At 41.1% G+C, this 17,710-nt stretch overlaps 2 protein-coding genes across 2 annotated transcripts in view; one reads left to right on the forward strand and one right to left on the reverse strand.

Annotated features, from left to right (window-relative positions):
• Nucleotides 1-10,063, forward strand: part of LOC138599712 (fatty acyl-CoA reductase 1) — a 58,075-nt gene extending 48,012 nt beyond the window's left edge. Inside the window, exons 6-12 of the mRNA XM_069671468.1 lie at nucleotides 1,123-1,167; nucleotides 1,246-1,364; nucleotides 3,045-3,112; nucleotides 5,475-5,646; nucleotides 5,732-5,861; nucleotides 6,344-6,471; nucleotides 7,480-10,063. Coding sequence (XP_069527569.1) covers nucleotides 1,123-1,167; nucleotides 1,246-1,364; nucleotides 3,045-3,112; nucleotides 5,475-5,646; nucleotides 5,732-5,861; nucleotides 6,344-6,471; nucleotides 7,480-7,642 — 825 coding nt within the window. The 3' untranslated portion in view covers nucleotides 7,643-10,063. The remainder of the gene's footprint in view (nucleotides 1-1,122; nucleotides 1,168-1,245; nucleotides 1,365-3,044; nucleotides 3,113-5,474; nucleotides 5,647-5,731; nucleotides 5,862-6,343; nucleotides 6,472-7,479) is intronic.
• A 1,177-nt stretch (nucleotides 10,064-11,240) lies between these two features.
• On the reverse strand, nucleotides 11,241-15,424 carry LOC138599585 (endoplasmic reticulum-Golgi intermediate compartment protein 2-like). Its single transcript, XM_069671318.1, has 14 exons — nucleotides 15,315-15,424; nucleotides 14,334-14,507; nucleotides 14,147-14,255; nucleotides 13,994-14,040; nucleotides 13,835-13,902; nucleotides 13,710-13,750; nucleotides 13,317-13,418; nucleotides 13,102-13,197; nucleotides 12,950-13,005; nucleotides 12,532-12,630; nucleotides 12,260-12,357; nucleotides 12,009-12,171; nucleotides 11,825-11,904; nucleotides 11,241-11,677 (listed from the first exon to the last, which is right to left on the reverse strand). The coding sequence occupies exons 2-14, from the start codon at nucleotides 14,437-14,439 to the stop codon at nucleotides 11,597-11,599; spliced, it is 1,146 nt and encodes a 381-aa protein (XP_069527419.1). The 5' UTR covers nucleotides 14,440-14,507; nucleotides 15,315-15,424; the 3' UTR covers nucleotides 11,241-11,596.
• Nucleotides 15,425-17,710: the final 2,286 nt, after the last annotated feature.

Genomic DNA, 17,710 nt, shown 5'->3' on the forward strand with positions numbered 1-17,710 from the left:
TTAGCGGTCTGTTCAGCTGTAGTCATGTTGAACACCACGGCAAAAGTTACTCAATCTATGAAGAAATTTACTCTGGCTGTTATATTTAATTCTAACAGTACATATATTTCTGATTCTGTCACTTCCTGTTTACATCCCCCAAAGCATTATGGGAGCTTTCTGATGATCTGTAGCAGGAAATTATCACAGTTAAGAAGCTGTAACCAGAGAATGAAGTTTTTGTCTAGAAAATGTAAATTAAACTATTTATATTCTAATCATATTATTGTTACATTAGTTTAAGCCTTTTTACATTCATATGCAGCAGCTTGTGATTATATTTGATCACCCAGGACCTCCCTGTGTTCTGCGAGCTGTATAAACGATGCTGCATGTATAAAACGCCAGACAAACACAGGAAAGTCCTTGTTTGTGTGGCGTCAGGAAATGTAGGCCTTGTTTGTGCGCGCTCGGGGCTCCTGGCTCTGCGCTCAGCCTTCAGTTGTAAGCTCGGCCTGGCAGCGGCTCCTCAAACGGCCTCGCTCACGCTTGGCCATGCAATCGCCCTGGCAGCTCGTGCCAGTAGGCGCTGCGAGGCGAGCGGGGGGGGGATGGGCCTGCCTATTTATAAGTTTGTGTGTGGCTTGTTTACAATCACAATATGCATCCAGATCTGTCAGATTGGGACTGCATCTGCAGACGTCGATATGTATGTGATGCAGAATGTCAATTCAAAGGTTGACCTATGTGCCATTTTGGCCTGGCATGAAGCCGCGGACATATTGTGCTTCTGAAAACACCTCTGGCATCAGTGGTCCGTTCATTTTGTGCCTTTTATCTGCACCAGAGCGTATTATTATTAGACTCAGGACAAGACCGCATACTGGCTCTGCAGCCGCACACATAGGGAGCTGCAGCAGTCTATAACCAGTGGTTTCATCCATTTTTAATGCACTCTAATTGAAGTCGACAATCACTGCGACCCAGCCTCTTCTCTTCTCCCACCACAGGAAGTAACATAACCCCCGAGCGTCTGAGTCAGCGCGCACAAATGCAGACACAACCGCATACGTGTTTGGATCTATACCATAATGTTGTATCTGTTACGTCTCTAAAGATCAACTCTCTATTCTTATGCATCAGGGCTGGATCGACAACTTCAACGGGCCCAGTGGAGTCTTTATCGCTGTAAGTATAATAGTCACCCTTCAAAATAAAAGCACACACAAAGTGGATCTTTCATGTGTTTTATTCTTCTGTAATCAGGCTGGAAAGGGGATCCTGCGCACGATGAGAGCGAACAACGATGCGGTGGCTGATCTAATCCCCGTGGATGTGGTTATCAACCTCACCGTGGCTGCCGGCTGGTACACCGCTGTACACAGGTGAGAGCAGACCCAGAGGCTTGAGCTGAAGTCTGTAAGGCTGGGTTTTAGTCTGAAGTGATGGGTTCAAAGTATTTAGATAACTAGTAAAATAATATGAAAGATGGTCTGTTCCTTATTTGGAATCATTGGAGGGAAATAGAGCGAAATTTGTACCAAAAGACTTTTAATTTGAAGGATACCCACTTTATCTGACAAACTCAGACGGCAGAAGCCTTATAATAACTTTTTTTGCACATAAAGACTGTGGATTATGTCTCCCATCACTTACACTGGAAACACTAACTAGGGTTCTTTTAATGGGTAGCATTCACAGAATCAATTAAACTATTTTTTAAAAGCAGGTTTGAGATCATGCAAACCAATCTGCTCAATGTTTCTCATCTATTTGTTACAGTTCTTATATGTCAACATTTTTGCAAATTAGCTCATATCTCCATGTATAAACATGTTAATATAGACATGTAAAGTTGCAATCTCGAATATCCTAGTTTCGTTCTCTTTGGCGCCACCTGTGGCGATAAACTGTAACTGCGGGCGCACACTTCCCAGATATCCAGACAGTGTCGCATGTGTGACGTTCACGGTTGGCTCCGGTTGTAACTCTTGATTTTCCTCGCTGTCGGTCGCTTTCCTTTTCAGACTGTTTGCTTCATCTGAGCGTCGAGTTTGTTTCTTTTTCTTTGGATTATTTTTGAAGTTGTCATCGATCTTTTCTTTGTTTGTTCAGCCATAGTAGATTACTGTTTACTCACAACACTTGCAGAGAGGGGAAAAGAAGCCGCTTAGCTCTGCCTACCCTCTCTGGCAGACCAACGACTGCTGGCTGATGGAAAACGCGTCACTAACTGGTTCGCCACAGACATCCAGTCTGTAATACTGCAAATGCAAAGGCTTTCATCAGCGGGCCATAGGCTCAATCACCATTGTGTTACCTCATTCGGCGATACATGGTGACTTAACAGACATTTAGTGTAGTGCTTTAATGTAGAGTTTAACCAAAATAAATGAAATAAGACTATAAAACATGTATTGAGTGTTGTGTGCGTATACATTATCTGGTACCATTTATTAGACTGAAAGACTAAGAGACAGTGAGGGACAGACAATTCCAAATATTAGTCTTCTTAGTAGAGGAATCGAAAATGCATTGACCCTGTTTCATGGCCATAAACCTTCTGTCGCCCTCGTCTAACATGCGTTCAGTCGGAAAAATTGACTCGGTCTGATTTCTCATGCTGGAAAGACTGTGGAGTAAAAAAGCAGAGCCGACCTCTTCCATGGAATAATAGATCCAATAAAGCCGAAAACATTTGGTGCTTTGCCCCGATGTTACACTCAAAGAAAAGTAGATCCTACTGAAATGTAATAATGCATCTACACTGCCAACTGTTATGTCATTATCCCCGTGTACATGTACCTGACGACCTGTACTTATTTTCAGAAGGAAAACAGAAAAAGAGCAAAATAAAAGTTAAGTATTTAAGAGGTTAATCCCTCCGTCTCGTGTCCATTCAGTATCCTGTCAGCACTCTTTAAGGTCTGCATGTGGTGTCTTAGAGAAATACACACTCACTATTACCTGTGTTACATTTATAGTTAGCACCATAGCCTCCTTGCGTACATAGATCAGACTCTTTTATTGACATTTTTATGACGTTTCTCTCCCACTTCCTGCAGGCCTAAAACAGCGCTGGTGTACAACTGCACGACGGGCGGCATCAACCCATTCCACTGGGGAGAGATCGGTAAGCACATACTTTACAGAGCCTTGCTTAAAGGTAACAGACACCTGTCGCTGCAGGTAGATATTTATAGATCTGCACCCGCTGGCATCTCACAATATTGTTGTCCCTTGTTTACGTTCATCATCACAAATCAATGCTCCGGTGTTGTGACATCATGTCCCTGTGATGTAGTTAGGTTGTGTTACTTGAGCTGGTGGAGAGAGTCTGCCCCCTGCTGGAGAGACACGGATGTGGGTTTAACTTTTAAGAGGTATTAGTGGGTTACTTAAGACTTAATTACAGCTATAGGTTCCGGATGTATTAGCTTATTCCTTAATTAAATAACTGAGAGATAATAAGCTCAATTAATTTCATCATCCCAGTTAAAACCGTAGTTGTTGTCGTCTTTTCTTTTCTGCTTTTAACTCCTAAATTTGATCACATGACCTTTTTTGTTGTTTTAATACAACATTAGATAATTTCCTAAAAGGTTTTAAGAAGGAAATTTGCGTTAAAAAGTATTTTTATATTTAAAAAGTAACTCAGAAATGATCCAATAGTTCTGCTACACATATAATACAGACATTCGAGGTCCCTGGAGGATGATCCTGCTAACTCTGGTGATCCTGCAACTCATCATATAGCGCCTCCAGCTGGTTAAGGCTTTCACTTATCTGGCTAAATGACTCAATATACAGAAGTTCATGCTCCCCTGAGGATAATCCCCCTTTTTCCATGACATTACCATGATAAAAGCACGGACATAAAACATCCACCTCAGGGAGTGGAGTGGGCGCAGAGGCGTGCAGAGGCTACAATCATAGATGCAGCGGTCGCAGGTTCTACTCCCGACCTCTGCCCTTTGCTGCTTGTTATCCCCCACTCTCTTCAGCTGTCCTGTCAATGAAGGCAAAAATGCCCCGTCTGACTCAGCATCTAGCCTCTTTATCAAATACAACACACGACCAAATAGTTCCTTCAGCCTCAGGTGTCCATCCATCCATTATCTATACTGCTTATCCTGTCCAGGGTGGTGGAGGGGCTGAAGCCTGTCCCAACTGTCATTGGGAGAGAGGCGGGGTATGTTCTGGACTAATTGACCGCCAGTCAATCACAGGGCTAACAGAGAGACAGACAACCTTTCACGCTCAGGGCAATTTTGGATTCCCCAGTTAAACTTTCGAGCATGTCTGTTCGTCCGAACCAGGATTTGAACCAGGAACCTTCTAGCTGTGAGGCAAAAGCGCTAAAGACCATAGTAGCACCATGCAGCCCAGTCTCCAGTGTATTTTGTGCAAATTCGAAAATAACATAAGATGTTAAAGACTATATATGTTCTGTTAAACATCAGCATGCTAGCTATTATATAATTATCTCTGTGTTTAATGAGCATACATGATGTATTTAGGGTTTAGTTGGTATAAATCGCTGCTTAGAGCCTTCATGGTTTGGGATAGCTGTTCTAATTTTGAGGTCATGATAGCAGCAGTGAAACTACACATAAAGAGTGAAACTGACTTTGTTTCCATCCCAGCGGTCAGCACATACAGAGGGATTAAAGGTCTGTGCGTGTCAGGGCAGCAAGAGACCCTCTTCTTTCCCCCCGTTTCCTCTCAGATTAGCAAACATGCTCCCTTCACCCAGGAAATTGCTACCAGATGGCTCGTGGCGGGATTAGGTCTCATCATTGCAACTCTCTGTTATGAAAGAGAGGAACCGTGTACTCTAATCTCAGCGGGCCGAATGAGAAGTAGGAATGAAGCTAATCTGAAAACCAGGGATCAGAATCTGAATGTGTAATTTAAAAGCACTTCCTGTCCAAACCTCGGGGGGCAGCTCAAGGTTAGCGGCGGTTCTCCAAACCAGCCTGCGAGGGGCCAGACCGCAGCCGGCTGTCACCTCGGATCTGGTCATCTCGGGGGGCCTTTGCGAACCGCCACATATCTGTTGCCATGGAAACAAACCGGTGAAAGGCCTAGTTTGCGTGCTGTGTGATGTAATGTCTGTAGTCACATGGCCGCTCTCTGTATCCCTGTACGGCTGCTGCTGATGGAGGAGGAGAAGGAGGGGCCGGCTGTGATGCCCGGCGGGGGGAAGTCACTGTGCGGCTGTTTTTCCGCCTGTTATTCCCCCGATGGCCAGAGCTGGAAATCATGTTATGATTAAGGCCGGCCAGGGTTCCTGGAAGTCCTGATCCGTGTATAGAAACTGCAATCTGTGTTCACTGGTCCTGGTCCGTGGATGTTGATAACATGGGCACAAACTCAGGCTCAACAAGATGAGCATTTGAACTCAATCTTAGTTTCCATTTTGCCGTTTCTCTCAGACATTCATGCTGTATTTAGTTGTCTAATAAACCCTGTTGACTGTGCTCCTTTTGCAGAACACCACGTGATGTCGTCCTTCAAGAGGAACCCTCTGGAGCAGGCTTTCCGCAGACCCAACGCCAACATCACCTCCAACTACCTGATCAACCAGTACTGGATCCTGGTCAGCCACAAGTTCCCCGCCCTCATCTACGACCTCTTCCTGCGTCTGTCCGGACAGAAGCCGCAGTAAGACCCTCAGCTGTCTGTCTCACATGAAAATTTTATATCTCAATTGTGTATTAACCTTTGACCCCCCTCTTTCTCACTCCAGGATGATGCGCATCTTCAACCGCCTGCATAAGGCCATCAGCCTGCTGGAGTACTTCAGCAGTCAGGACTGGGAGTGGAACTCTGAGAACCTGAGCATGCTGATGAGCCAGCTGACGCCAGAGGACAGGAAGGTAACCTTATCCAAGTATTCAACGAATACTCTACGTTATAAGCAGGTCACAGTTAAAGCAAAGAAATACATGATATAAAATGACTAAGTACAATTACCTGAGTATACTTTTGATGTACTTTTTCACTCCTATACAGAGGGAAATATTGTACTTATACTTGTACTACTTGGACTCGACTCAGTCATGATAATTTTGCTCTTTTACTTGTGTAATATGTTTGAATAAACAACTTGTAATGTATTATTCTCATGTTTGAGATCTCATAACTTCTACTGAAGTAAAGGAACCCCTAATATGCTTAAGAGAGCAGGCAGCTGAGGACATACTCCCTCTGCTCACTGGAGCTTCATGTTAATCGTATTAGGGGCTCTACTGCTCCATCTAGTGAGTGTGAGAGGTATATAACATTCAGTTTCATGTGTAACAGTCGCTTCCTTTGCCTTTGTCTCGTCACCTTCCTGATCATCTCTCCTACCTTTCAGACATTTAACTTTGATGTGCGCCAGCTGAACTGGCCCGAGTACATCGAGAATTACTGCATCGGCACCAAGAAGTACGTCCTGAATGAAGACATGTCTGACATTCCCGCTGCCAGGCAGCATCTGAGGAAGTAAGTCAACCACAACTTACTGTAAATACAACCACATTCTGTATACCAAACAGTGGATTGTGTACATATTGTATGTATAAATATATGTAATTTCATAAAGGTAGTTCAGTAGAGATGCTCCTTACCATCTCTGCTATTCCTACGTCTTAAAATTAGCTTTTTTTTGGTGATTTTTTTCACCTTTGGATGGTGTCTTTTTGTAGGTTTTATAGATAACCCTCCTTTTTTTTTGCTCTCTTAAGAGGCAAGACCGCAAAAATCAACCTTTACATTTTCAATAGAATAAAACACCAGGGAAATGTATTTTTCTCAATCCCAAAACTTCCATCTTTAGGAGTTGTGTCGGCTCTGATGGTGGTGACATTGCAAATAAGAAATAAGAGAAATTACAGCTAGTTAAAGAGGATGTATTATGCTGTTTCACATCTGAAGCCATATATATAATTTTACAATGTTGGATGTCCAGACTAAACGTGAGTGAAGTTTCAAATCTGTAGGTAGAAGTATGTTGGAGTAGTCTCAGTCTGCGGGCTGCTGTGAATGCCAGGTTTCAGACAGTCTTCCCCAGACGCTTCACTTTGTGATGTCACAAAGTGGAGGAACTCTATATTTGGGCATCTGCCCGAGACACAGCAGAACTTCCTGCCCCTGGCACAGTTCAATGACACGCTCACCCAGCAGCTCAGAAATTTCTATCTCTCCATCACTCTTCTCAACGGCTCTGCTCATCAAGCTGGCCAATCAGATGAAAGCGGGCTTGTAGGTTTCTTAAAGGGACAGAGCTGACTGAGTTATTTCAGGCAGAGGCTGTACCAGGCTCTGCACAGAGCACTAGTTTAACTGTAAATTATGCTAAGCTACTCCACAGGTATCACAGAGTGAAATATGAAGCTTGAATTTAGCATAATACCCACCTTTAAAATAACTTAATGTATTTTCTGTTTGTGTTTTTAAAGCCCTAACATTATGTCCGGACTCATTGCTCCTCTCCCTTTTCTTCTTCCCCAGACTGAGGAACATCCGCTACACCTTCAACACCTTGTTAGTTGTTTTCATCTGGAGGGTGTTTATCGCCCGCTCCCAGATGGCCAGAAACATCTGGTACTTTGTGGTCAGCCTCTGTTTCAAGTTCCTCTCCTACTTCCGCGCATCCAGCACCTTAACCAACTGAGTCTTCCTCACCGCCTCAAACCAGAGACAGCAGCCCCCCTCCTTTAGCGTAACATCTGAGGCTCTGACCATCCACAAAAGACGCTCAGATCCTGTGGAAAGGCAGGATTTCTCTTCAGATGGGGGCTGTGGTTGAGTGAAGCACTCGGAAACGGAAAAAAGAGGTCTTCTAGCCATGAATTATTTGTTTAGTTTTGACATCTGTCATCAGTACCTGCACTGTTCAGTCATCAGACCCCCGTCCAAAAAGAGTGTTATCATTCGTTTTGTACCTACCGTTCTCTTCTCAAAGTGGCCAATTATATATGCAACAATAAGCCTTTTGTGTGACTTCCATGTTCTTTTCCACGTCATCGTTTCCATCCTCTTGAATCTCGGTACATTGCCTTGCCTTGTGATAATTTTTTTTCATACTTGAAATATGGCAGTGCTTCAGTGGAGGACGATTTTTACAAGATTATTTTCTCTGTTTTTTACTGTGGGGATATCCGGTTCCTCTCTTAAACACGCAGGTGATTTGGATATCTGTATGTCTTGCATTACGTGTATCTACTGCCTTTTTAAGATCACACCCAAGAAGTGGTTATTCTGCGTCTCAAGGCCAATCCACAGATTACTGAGACTAGTATTAAAGCTAATTTCTGACTACTGTATCACTACAGTTACCAAAACATACAGATCTGCCATCCTCCCTGCTGTTGAGGTTGTCTCTTATTTACTATCACAAATAACAACATCAAAACGTCTTTGAACATCAACCTTGTTTGTGTGAATGCTCATCCACTTTTTGCCTGTTTGTACAGCAGTTTGTACTGAAACTAAGTTTACTACTTTTACATCTTTATACTTGCGTCAAAGGCTAGTCTGATATGTGGTAGACCTTGGCAGTGTATAATATATAAATAAGAGTACATCAGAGTTGAGTTTATTTGTATAGCCCAGTATCACATACTGTACAGTGTCTCCTAACAGTCAAGCCCATGTTTTTTAAGAAGACAAACTCACCCAACACCTCAAACGGCAATTTTAAAGAAGGACATCCCCCTTTTTTCTTGGATGGCTAACATGTAGTTTTAATAGGAAGAAATACCAACTATAACAACTGGATTATTGGATATTAAAAGGTCCAATTTTTATGTAGTTTATCCAGAATTATGAAGTCCAAGAATTCAGTCCAGTATGTCGCAGATTGTAGGTATATAAGGTTGGGGTACCACTGTTTATGCCTCTCATGTATGAACACTCAATTGAGCCATAGTGGCACCCATCTACATCTAACCCAGGAGGTTGTTTAACAACTCTTGGTTTTGTTCTGAAGGTATTTCCAGGAAGCTTGAAGACTCGTCTTACCATCAGGATTTAAAAATATTCCATCTGATGCTCTTGGAAGATTTAACACCCAAGTTGCGACTCTATTTCGAAACTAATATGGAAACCCACGGGCCACCTGGACAACAAATACAATCATTTATCATTCAGCAGACAGGATATTTAATCATCCAGAAGGTTAGAAGAGTCTTTAAGGCTTCCAGAAATACCCTTTAAATCTTCAGTTGGTGTTTAATTGCCATGTAAAGATGAAGGCGCTATTGATTGAAGATTGCTATGAGTTCTTGGGGCCGGCCTCCAGATACTTAAAAGGCCATGTGGTTTGTTAAATATGTCTGAGAAGGATCATATATTTAGATTGTAGGTAAGAGCCTAAAAATTGGGCCTAGCATGAATATGAAGCCAAAGCAGAGAGGGTAGGATTAATCAAATTTCCCTGGGCTTGTTAAATTGTGTTAAGTTGGTCCATTTAGACCAGAAAAAGAACTTCTGTTTCATCTGTTTGGAAGAAATAGAAGATCTTTTTCAAACCGGTAGTAAACAGGACAGAGCATGAGGCAATCAATATAATTGATTGCAATATAGAGTTGAGTGTCATCTGCATACAAATGTATGAAGTATTGAGAAAAGTAGAGGACCAAGTATGAAGCCTTGAGGGACGCCGTCCCTGATCTCATGAAGAGCTGGACTACTATTTTTAAACAAACTGACCAATATGTTAGTCTGGACCTAAATCCCAAGTGCAAGGTTATAAGCGAGGTACGTAAGGCCCTCCTGGTATTACATCCTTACCCCTGTTTGAAACATCTGTAAATAGCTGAACTACATATTATTCTTATAAACAACCAAAAAGTTGTATTTGACTGTTGATTTTTGCTTGGTGAGTGTCTTCACAGGATTCCACCACAGAGCTTCCCACAGAGTTTACCAAAAGTGTTAAGTGTGAAAGGCAAGATTTTTACTAAACAAACGACAAAACTGTGTACAGTATTGTATGTGTTGCAAGGCTTGACTCTTAAAAGAATACAAATGCATAACAGTTATGAGCCTTCATGGGAGGAAAAGGGACAAAACTAAATAAATGTTTATGCAAAACCCATTTTTGTGGCGTAATGATTCTTAATTTAAGAGGGGATAAAGAACCAATGTCATCTGTGCGAGGCATGCATGATGAAGTTGATAGAGCTACAGGGCTATTGTAATGGTGCTGGTACGGTTATTGCTCATCCGTGTCTGTTTGATCAAATTTGCAAACCAAATGCAAAAGACTGTTGGGACAGGAAAGCCCCGACTGAAAGTCCTGATACTTTCTGTAACACCAACCATAGAACAATGCTTATACTTTCTGATGTCATCTGCAAAACGTTTGACCTTTCACACTTTATTCAAATCTGCTCGGCAAAACTTAAATAAACTTTCACCGTGTCCTGACACTGTGTAGAAGAAAAAGTGCAAGTGTGCTGCAGTCCATTAAACTGGCCTTCTACGTCAACATACTGTAGCTGTGTCCCAATTCAGGGGCTGCATCCTTCGAAGGACACATTTGAAGGCCGATTGCGTCACAGTGGCGCGTCGAAGGCTGCCCCATTTTGAAGGCTCCAGATGCTGCCACGAAGGATCCATTGGGTGCATCCTTCATGGCCCAACATATCCTGAAATTCATTGCATGCCAATTCAAACAAGATGGCAAACTATTAAGCGGCCGAGGAATAAACTTTTAAATGTAAACGTTTTTGGTTTCAACCCAATCGAATAGCCAGCCATACTAATACTAAAATGGCCAACTTAAATGTTAAGTTAGCCAGCTAGCTACCTGTTGCCAGGCGACCAGAGCAGCACTTTGTGACATAAGGGTAGGAACTGAGACGGAAGGAATTGAGACAAAGCTCATGTTTTTTCTTTACAATGCCTCAATATCACATTAAACTGGTGCTTTTTTGCATTTTGATAGCCTAGCTCTAAAAGAAGATGCTGTCTAGTTGCATCATGGGATATTCAGGGTTTTTGAACCTTGAAACAACACTCCAAAGAATATGAATTTGGGGGGATATGTAACCTCACCTTTGTTAAATAAATATTGGGGTTAGTTGGGAACAGTACAAAATTGGTGCAATGTTCATAACGTAAACTTCTTGTACCTGCTGGTCCAATCATCCATTATTTAATGGTTATATCTTAGATACCAAAAAAGAAGACAGTGTATGTGTTTGATTTCCACACAGTAATGCTCTGAAACTAATTAAATTAAATTAAACTTTAATGGAGTTTAATGGAGATGAGTTTTATGTGCCAGAACAACAAATGGAAAAGAAAGACAATAACATTTCTCCATCACAGGTATTCAAAGAAAATCATGTTTAATGACTGCATTCACATGACACACATTAGATCTGACATAAACTGTACACATTTCTAAGTTAACAGCACAATGTTTAACAGGCAGCTGCAACATTTCAGTAGAAAAACATAACCTCAAGACGTGGTAATGTAGACAAAATATTATTTAACAACATTAAATATGACAGCATGTCCTCTGATGGTGAAGCTCTCTTCTTGGATGTTTATTATCACTGTTAAACCATGCAGAAGGCAGAATCAGCAGTTTGATGATGGCCAAAAAACACAGCTACTCCTGAGGGACGTTATCGGCCAACAAAGGAGTCTGGTGATTGTTTAGATTGTTCATCTGGTTGTGTACCTGCACATCCTACAACAGACAAAGGACAGGTACGTGTGTTAAGTTGACTTCCTGGGGAAATCTGCAGTGCTTTAACAAAGATATTGATGGAGACAGCCCAGTTATTTTGCAAAAGCAAGCTTTGTCTTTTGTAGACGGAACAGAGCATTGACTCACCTCTCTGGGCATGTAGACTCCAAGTTTTAGGCGACAGCAGATAACATCGAAACAGAAGCCAACAAGCCCGTGGAGCATGCCTTTGAAGAGAAAGGGACACAGCTTTAAATACAATTGAAACCAGATGAAATTTCTTCTTTATGCATGCACTCTAAATATGCTTGCAGGTTTAAAGCAGACTTGCCTGTGGTGGAGAATATACCCCCGATGATGCCGCACAGTCGCACCAGGAACTGCCAAAGCGGCATGTGCTGCTCGCTGACCGTCACCATCAGAGAGCTGGTGTCGTACTTCACAAAGATGCCAGAGACACCGTGGCTGCCCGCAGCGTGGTTTATCACCCGCTCCTTGGAACAGACGGTATGCTGGTTAGTATCACCCCAGGTTTCTGTCCATCCCTACGTTTTTGTGTGGTGTTATCCGCTTTGAACTCACCCGCTCAGTTACTGAAAACTGGTGTGTGTCGGCAGATATCTTGTATGTGTTCAGTCTGGTTGGAACCACTGTGATGAAATACTGGAACATCTGGTTATCTGTAGTGAAACAAACCTGTCACTAAAGGAAACCTCTTTCCAACAATACTCCATTTGTGGTCTCAACAGGACATGATATCTGCAGGAAACTCAGTTTGAATGTTCTCTGGTAGGAAGGCAACTCCATCATGTGTTTTATCCTCTCCTCTCTCTTGAAAAATAGCAGTAACTCACTGTTAAAGGTGATTTTCTCTGTGCCGTCCAGAGGATTGATGATGCCGGGGATCTCTTCCCCAAAAGATAAATGGTCTATTCGATGGGAGAAGTTGTACGCTGGAACACAGAGAAGAGAGGGTAGTTCAGGATCAATGAACAAGCTCTGAGAAAAACTGGATAAAATGTACTCTCCACTTTTTTATGATACTATCCAAAATGCAACTTTTATAAAATCTGTGTTTATACTCTGCATCTTAAATGCCCTGGGAAAGTTGCAGGCAATATCCAGCTGAACAAATAATCATTAACTTTTCTTTTTTTACATTTGGCAGCACTTTTGGCAGGAGAGCAAGCATAATTTTGTTTGCACACTAAGCAGATGTTTAACAAGCCTTATAAAACATTTGCAAGCGTAGTAAGAAAACTGACTACGTACAGTCGTGGCTCACAAAAGCTGCAATGTGGGCGTGACCCTGAGGATGGTGAATGGGCCTGAAACAGATGCAGAAGAGGACGGGGGTCAACTGAACCTCTGTACAGCTTTGCAACCTTTAAAGTTGTGACATTATTTGACATATAGTTTCTTACTTTCCCACGGTGATGTGAAGGTTTCCTGCCACCTTGTTCACATAGACGTGCCCATGTATCCTGCAAGCATTGAGCGGCTCCATGGCTGCATCCTCCCTACAAACAAACAAACATTGCAAGCTGGATTTGTACCTGCTGTTATATTTGCTTTCTGTAAAATGAATGATTAACTGTTTGTATAAAGGGTAAAGTTGATTTGCATGTCTGAAACTGACCGTGGCGGCAGAGCAGTGGGACCCCCTTTTAGTAGAGTTTTGTAAAGCACTTCCTGGAGAGCGTGTTCCTCTCGCAGTCGGCTCTGTATGAGAATCAACGTTCTGAGGAGAAGACGGATTCGTTCAGTCAGCCTGCACTCAAACTACACCTGCAATGTAGTTCTGCAGGTTTCTGAGCTTTTTAAGCCGTAACATCTTTGTAAGGAATCTTGATGGACAAAATCTTTTTCCTGCTTTTCTGCATAGTTTTCATCAACTTTTCCTGGTCGTAGAAGCTAAAACTCTTCCTCAGTGTTACTGCAAAATGCATTGCTGTAAATACTCTTCTAAGGTCTTTAAATTAACAATTAAAATGTCAATTACAAGAAAAGATTTCCACTATAGAAAGGTTACCTTTGCCAAAGTCTCTGCTGTGGTGTCAGGTCAAAAATAGCCTAAACAAACGAAAAAAATAGGAGTTATTTTACAAAAAGAAACAGTCAACTTAAGAAATGTTGGGAGATATGTGCTTTACTCACCGGTTCATACTGGAGGCCATTGGATGTGATCATTGTTTCAGCCAGGTCCAGAATATCTGCTCCAACATCTGCAAAAACAGACAGAAAATGCATGAGATCACTGCATTAACTGACACATATGTACGCCTATAAGTATCTACAAGAAGGTTTGATACTCACGCTGGCATTTCATGGCCACTGTGATGTCAAGGTTGATTCTCAATTTACTGCAAAAGATGAAGAGTGAGAATATTATGAGTATTACGGTATTTTGCTACCATAAGGAATGTTTTGTGTAATAATCAACTTTTATACCTCTGAATGTGAGCTCACCTAGAAAAATCCTTGTCAACTTCATATTCATACTTCATCCAAGTGTCTCTATAAACAAAGAACTCTAAGATAGCCAGAAGTGCCATGGCGCTAAAAGCTATCAGGGACACTGTGGATGAGATAGACATGGTGTTATTCTTACTGCATAGAAAGATAAAGTTGTTGTTTTTCAGAGAAATTGACCCACCTGTCCCTCCCGAGGCCGAGGTCTCCACATAGCTCTCTGACACTTTGGGGAAGGCGTCCAGCTCCCTCACCAAGCTCAGGGCTTTCTTTCGAGACAGACGCCTCATCGTTCAGGGTCAGGGCTGCTCAAGTGCATTAGTGTTACATTCACAACCGCAGTCTGCAAACTCCAGCTCTGTAATACATTTATAAAGGAGACAAGTATACATTTTACCAAGGCGGATAAAAAAAATCAATGCATAGAAAAACACCATACAAATAATAGGAAGTGTATACTACAATAATATTTTTTGCAGATGTTTGATCATTTATGTAACAATTTTATTCCAAACTGATAACAGCAAACTCCACCATGTGTCTACTCTTGATAACACTGATGTTCTTAAAACAAATATATATTTTTCTTATATATTTCATTATAGTTATACTTATATAACCTTATATAAATCTAAAGTTCTCAGTTATATAATCCTAATTGCATATTTAAAAGAGGTTCTGTTAAACTGACGTTTATTTTATGTAATTAAAACGATAAATACATGTGATACTTAGATACATTAGGGTGTCAATAATATTGCATTAGGTAATCAAATTCGAACCCGTACATACAGTAATGATTTTGATAATGGTCCCTAAATCATGCTATGATTGTTTGTTGTTATTTTTGATTGAGGAGACAGGTGAATATGTGATGTACTGCAAACAAACCACAGTAAATGCCCCGTGAACTACACACTAATATAAATATGCTACAGGAACACCATCAGACACGACAGACGATATTAAACACAAAAATTAAAAGGTTTCCAACCAGTCAACTTTAGCTTTGACTGTTATGCTACAAAGTCAAAACAGACAGTGTTGACATAACAGATGTTTTATGAAGCCAACATTTAATCTACTGTCTGTTAACCGTCGCCCTAACGCGGCTCAGCTATCCCTGTAGTAAAAGACAACATTGTTTATTTATCATTCCCCTTACCTCTTTTATCTTCTAATCAGATGTTAAATCGCGATAAAGTGTCCGTGGAAGCCATACTCCACAAGTTATAGCCGTGGTGAGAATGATTTTTCGTACACCATGGTGATACATCCATGACGCTCGCGCACACAGGGGGCGGGGCGGGCTCGCTTCTTCCTTGTTTGGGTGAAGCGTGAGGTCAGCCAGTGCGTAGCGTGCGCGCACCGCACAGCGTGAACGCGCAGGCAGCAACGTCTCTATTCAGCCAGGAGGTGGCGCTTTAATACTAAAATGCTGCTTTTTGTGTAATAATTTCAACCAGTTAGTATATTTACTACTGAAATTAAGTAGTATACATTTGAGATGGGGTATTTTTACTTCACCAGAGTCCTTTCTTGTTATGCCACTTGATATGATGCCTTGTTTGGCCTATACAAACCATCCATATTTAATCATAATCCAATGGTATAATACACAGTATAATAGTTTCACGGTCACTGGGACATTTTTCCAAATTAAGAAGTGTACTTTTTGTATATTCTATTTTATATTTAATTTATTTTACACTTAATATTTCATATTATTATTATTATTATTATTATGTCAGCAAACTTAATCAATTACTATATCCAACCAATGTAAAGAAAATATCAACCTCTAATGCACAGATTACTATCATTTAGCACTTAGCCTACATGTCAGTATCTGATCAACATATTGTAGTTTTGTAAAGTTGGGTAAGGTTGGAAAATGTAATTACCTTTTAAAAATCAATTATAAAAGATTTCTAATTTTGTAACTTTTCATTCATCTGTTCTCCATTTATTTCTGTCTTCTGATGTGTCACATGACATACAGTATTTTAAAAGCTTATACGTTTACCAGTGCCTTCATATCACTTTTGCTTTTGGGTGTTTAGAATGCAGTCAGACTTTTCGTTTTAGTTAGCTGTCAAGTTTTAAAAAGACCTCACCAATTAGTGGGACTATATGCAGGCAACAATAGTGTATATTTAGTGTAATGATATATTTATAGTCTTTAGTTTGTGGTGTAACCAAAAGCCAGCTCAGCAGAATTACTGTTTTTAGATGACCAGCAGTTTACTTTCGCTTTCTAGTTAGTTTAGTCTGTTTTCTTCCCTTTTTAATATATATGTTGTGATGTTATATGTTTAACACTTTATAAGTCCATAAACCAAGTGAAACAATGTTATATGAGTAGGAGTGAAGTAAAGTAAAGTGTTTCAATTGGCTTGTTTTACTGAGAGTAGTCACAGGATCCGTGTAACAACTAAACAAGTTGTTCAGGGCTATTCATCAGCTGTGACACTAACTCATCTCAAGAAGCACTGACCTCCACTTATAAGGGATAATTAACCTCCAGGAGGAGTGTTTACAGACATGTGGAAGAGCTGCACACCAGACATGAAGTTGCACACAAGGCTGACAAGAGAGAAAACCTGAAGTGATAATGATCTACTCGTGGTGCAGATTGCTATTATCACCCTGAAGACAAAAGAGATGTTTACACCTTCCTGCTCTCTGAGAAAAAAAAACAATTCAGTGTGAGATGTGCAGATTAACTGGGTGAATCACATGTGTCTCCTGTGCAGTGGGTGCTCCTGAATCTCTGCATGCACAGGACCTGCTTGCCTATGCAGAGCGGCACAGATGGGCGTGTGGGGGGATGGGTGCTGTCAGCTCACAGATCAAGATGTGGGTCGGTGGTCCCATTGCTATTCACCACATAAGCACGTAGGGCATGTCAGACACGCTCCATGGAGACATACCAGGGGTGGAGATTGTGTTTTTGATTTTAATGCTACTCCACAGTGACTGCCATATAGGTTAGGAATATTAACTGAGGAACCAGCTCTTTGCTGAGCAGAGGTGTGATAACACAAGGAAGTTCAACTCTGCAACTGTGCAAACATTCTGCTGACTGAGCAGCTTTAAATGTGTGACACACTTATGACTTTTTTTGTCTTTAAATCGCACGTTTTACAGGTTACTTTTTATAAGGTTTTTTATTGATTACTGAAGTTAAACTTCTTGGAAGGGTTTCATGTGTTTCAAATGATAAAATAGGCAAAATTCATACATCCACAATCCTTAATCACATAATGCCGTTTCATCTAATAATATATGGTAAATTTATATAATATCATTTCCTTACAAGGTCTTTGAGGCTTATCAATTTCCTTTATTTGGTCTGAAAAACGTCAGGTTTTGCTGCGTATAACTCTCAGATTGTAACATTGACAAAGTTTCCCAAAATATACCATTATGTCATTCCGTTGTTAAAAAAAAAGTTTGTATCTATTGTTGGTTTGCCCACACAACCAGATGGAAATGAATAATGTGGAAACTGACGTCAGAGGTGGGATTGCCTAGGGTCTCGTGTACGCTCGGCTCGTC

The sequence above is a fragment of the Semicossyphus pulcher genome, unplaced genomic scaffold (genome assembly GCF_022749685.1).
Source record: "Semicossyphus pulcher isolate SPU_LCO1_2020_fin unplaced genomic scaffold, fSemPul1.0.p SCAF_20, whole genome shotgun sequence".
Lineage (NCBI taxonomy): Eukaryota > Metazoa > Chordata > Actinopteri > Labriformes > Labridae > Semicossyphus > Semicossyphus pulcher.

Coding starts and splice junctions, on each gene's coding strand:
- LOC138599585 (XM_069671318.1), bottom strand. CDS start 14,439: ATGAGGCGTCTGTCTCGAAAGAAAGCCCTGAGCTTGGTGAGGGAGCTG. Junction 13,006..13,101: donor CTTCACATCACCGTGGGAAA/GTAAGAAACTAT, acceptor CATCTGTTTCAG/GCCCATTCACCATCCTCAGG. Junction 12,358..12,531: donor AGAGAAAATCACCTTTAACA/GTGAGTTACTGC, acceptor GTTTCACTACAG/ATAACCAGATGTTCCAGTAT.